Source organism: Olea europaea, unplaced genomic scaffold, assembly GCF_002742605.1.
Source record: "Olea europaea var. sylvestris unplaced genomic scaffold, O_europaea_v1 scaffold3904, whole genome shotgun sequence".
NCBI lineage: Eukaryota > Viridiplantae > Streptophyta > Magnoliopsida > Lamiales > Oleaceae > Olea > Olea europaea.
The window spans coordinates 28721-29875 of NW_019258541.1; the positions used below are offsets into that span (position 1 = coordinate 28721).

Below are 1155 nucleotides of genomic sequence, written 5' to 3' on the forward strand. Positions count from 1 at the left end.
CATTCTCCAGCACTACCTGCAATCACCGTTTGAGAATTTACAGGTAAACTAACTTGAGGATTCTGCAAAAACTTGTCTTTCTTCCCCGTAGAAGTACTACCATTACCACACTGCGGCAAAACAATCTCTCTTACACAACCACCTGAATAATCCCTCAAATTCCAATCATTCTCGAACTTCGGCTTAAATCCCCGTAAACACGAACAGTAGGGCGATGAATTCTGATTGCAGGTACCAAATGCCCCACAATAACCATACACTTCACATTGCAGTCTAGGCTGAGACCATGCCGAATTCCAATCCTCCGCACCCTGCCACCATGATGTCAGCTTAATTTGCCCGGAAACATTTATCACCAATTTTGATATACTTTCAGGATTATATAGAGAATAAGTGAGATAAGCCTCATTAATATTATCTACATAACTAAAATTAAAGATACTATTCCGCGTCATTTCAGGGACTAAACTGAAATTGTGCCCATTCCAAGCTCCACTAGTCCAGTACTGTCGAGTCCTATTCCATTTTATGATATACTGATACTGACTTCCATTTGGATCTAATTCAAGGGAGAAAAGCCCAGGTGCTGGATCCTCAGAATTTTTCCAAGAAATGAGGAGCTGCTTTGCTTTCGTACGTTTGTCATAAGCAATTTTGGCACCAGGCAACAATGTATCTGCTGGATGATCAAAACTTTGCCAAAATCCTTCACTTGACCTAGGTTCTGACCCATCTCTCAAAACTAAATTCCCATCATCATTTAGAGTTGCCACTAAAGAATTTGAGTTTGTCGAACTTACATTAGTGGACCAAATCGGGTCCTGGGATTTAACCACAAGCACCAAATTCCCATCTAAAATTTTTAGTTCCGCAGAATTAATATCTGAAATGGGTTTCTCCCTATTTGCTACCCAAACTATGGCCTGTTGAATAACATTTTTGTACCATATTCCAACATAATACCTGGAAAAATTACCTCTTGTGAAGAATCCCAGTTCAAAAGTTTGTCCAGCAGAGACAATTGTCTGGTTTAAAGAACCAGACAAAGATTGGTTTGCTGTGATGCTGTCATCTCCTTCGGAGAGATTAAGGTGTATAGAGAAACAAAGGAAAAACAACACACAGAACATGCAACAACGAGCGTTTTTCATGACC

General features: G+C 39.9%; 1 protein-coding gene across 1 annotated transcript; it reads right to left on the minus strand.

The window, feature by feature from the left end:
* Positions 1–2: 2 nt before the first annotated feature.
* LOC111387102 (G-type lectin S-receptor-like serine/threonine-protein kinase At2g19130) lies at positions 3–1149 on the minus strand (the record flags this gene model as incomplete). The annotated part of the gene is made up of 1 exon (XM_023011617.1): positions 3–1149. A coding segment is annotated over exon 1 (1128 nt), but the record flags the coding sequence as incomplete, so codon positions are not given.
* Positions 1150–1155: the final 6 nt, after the last annotated feature.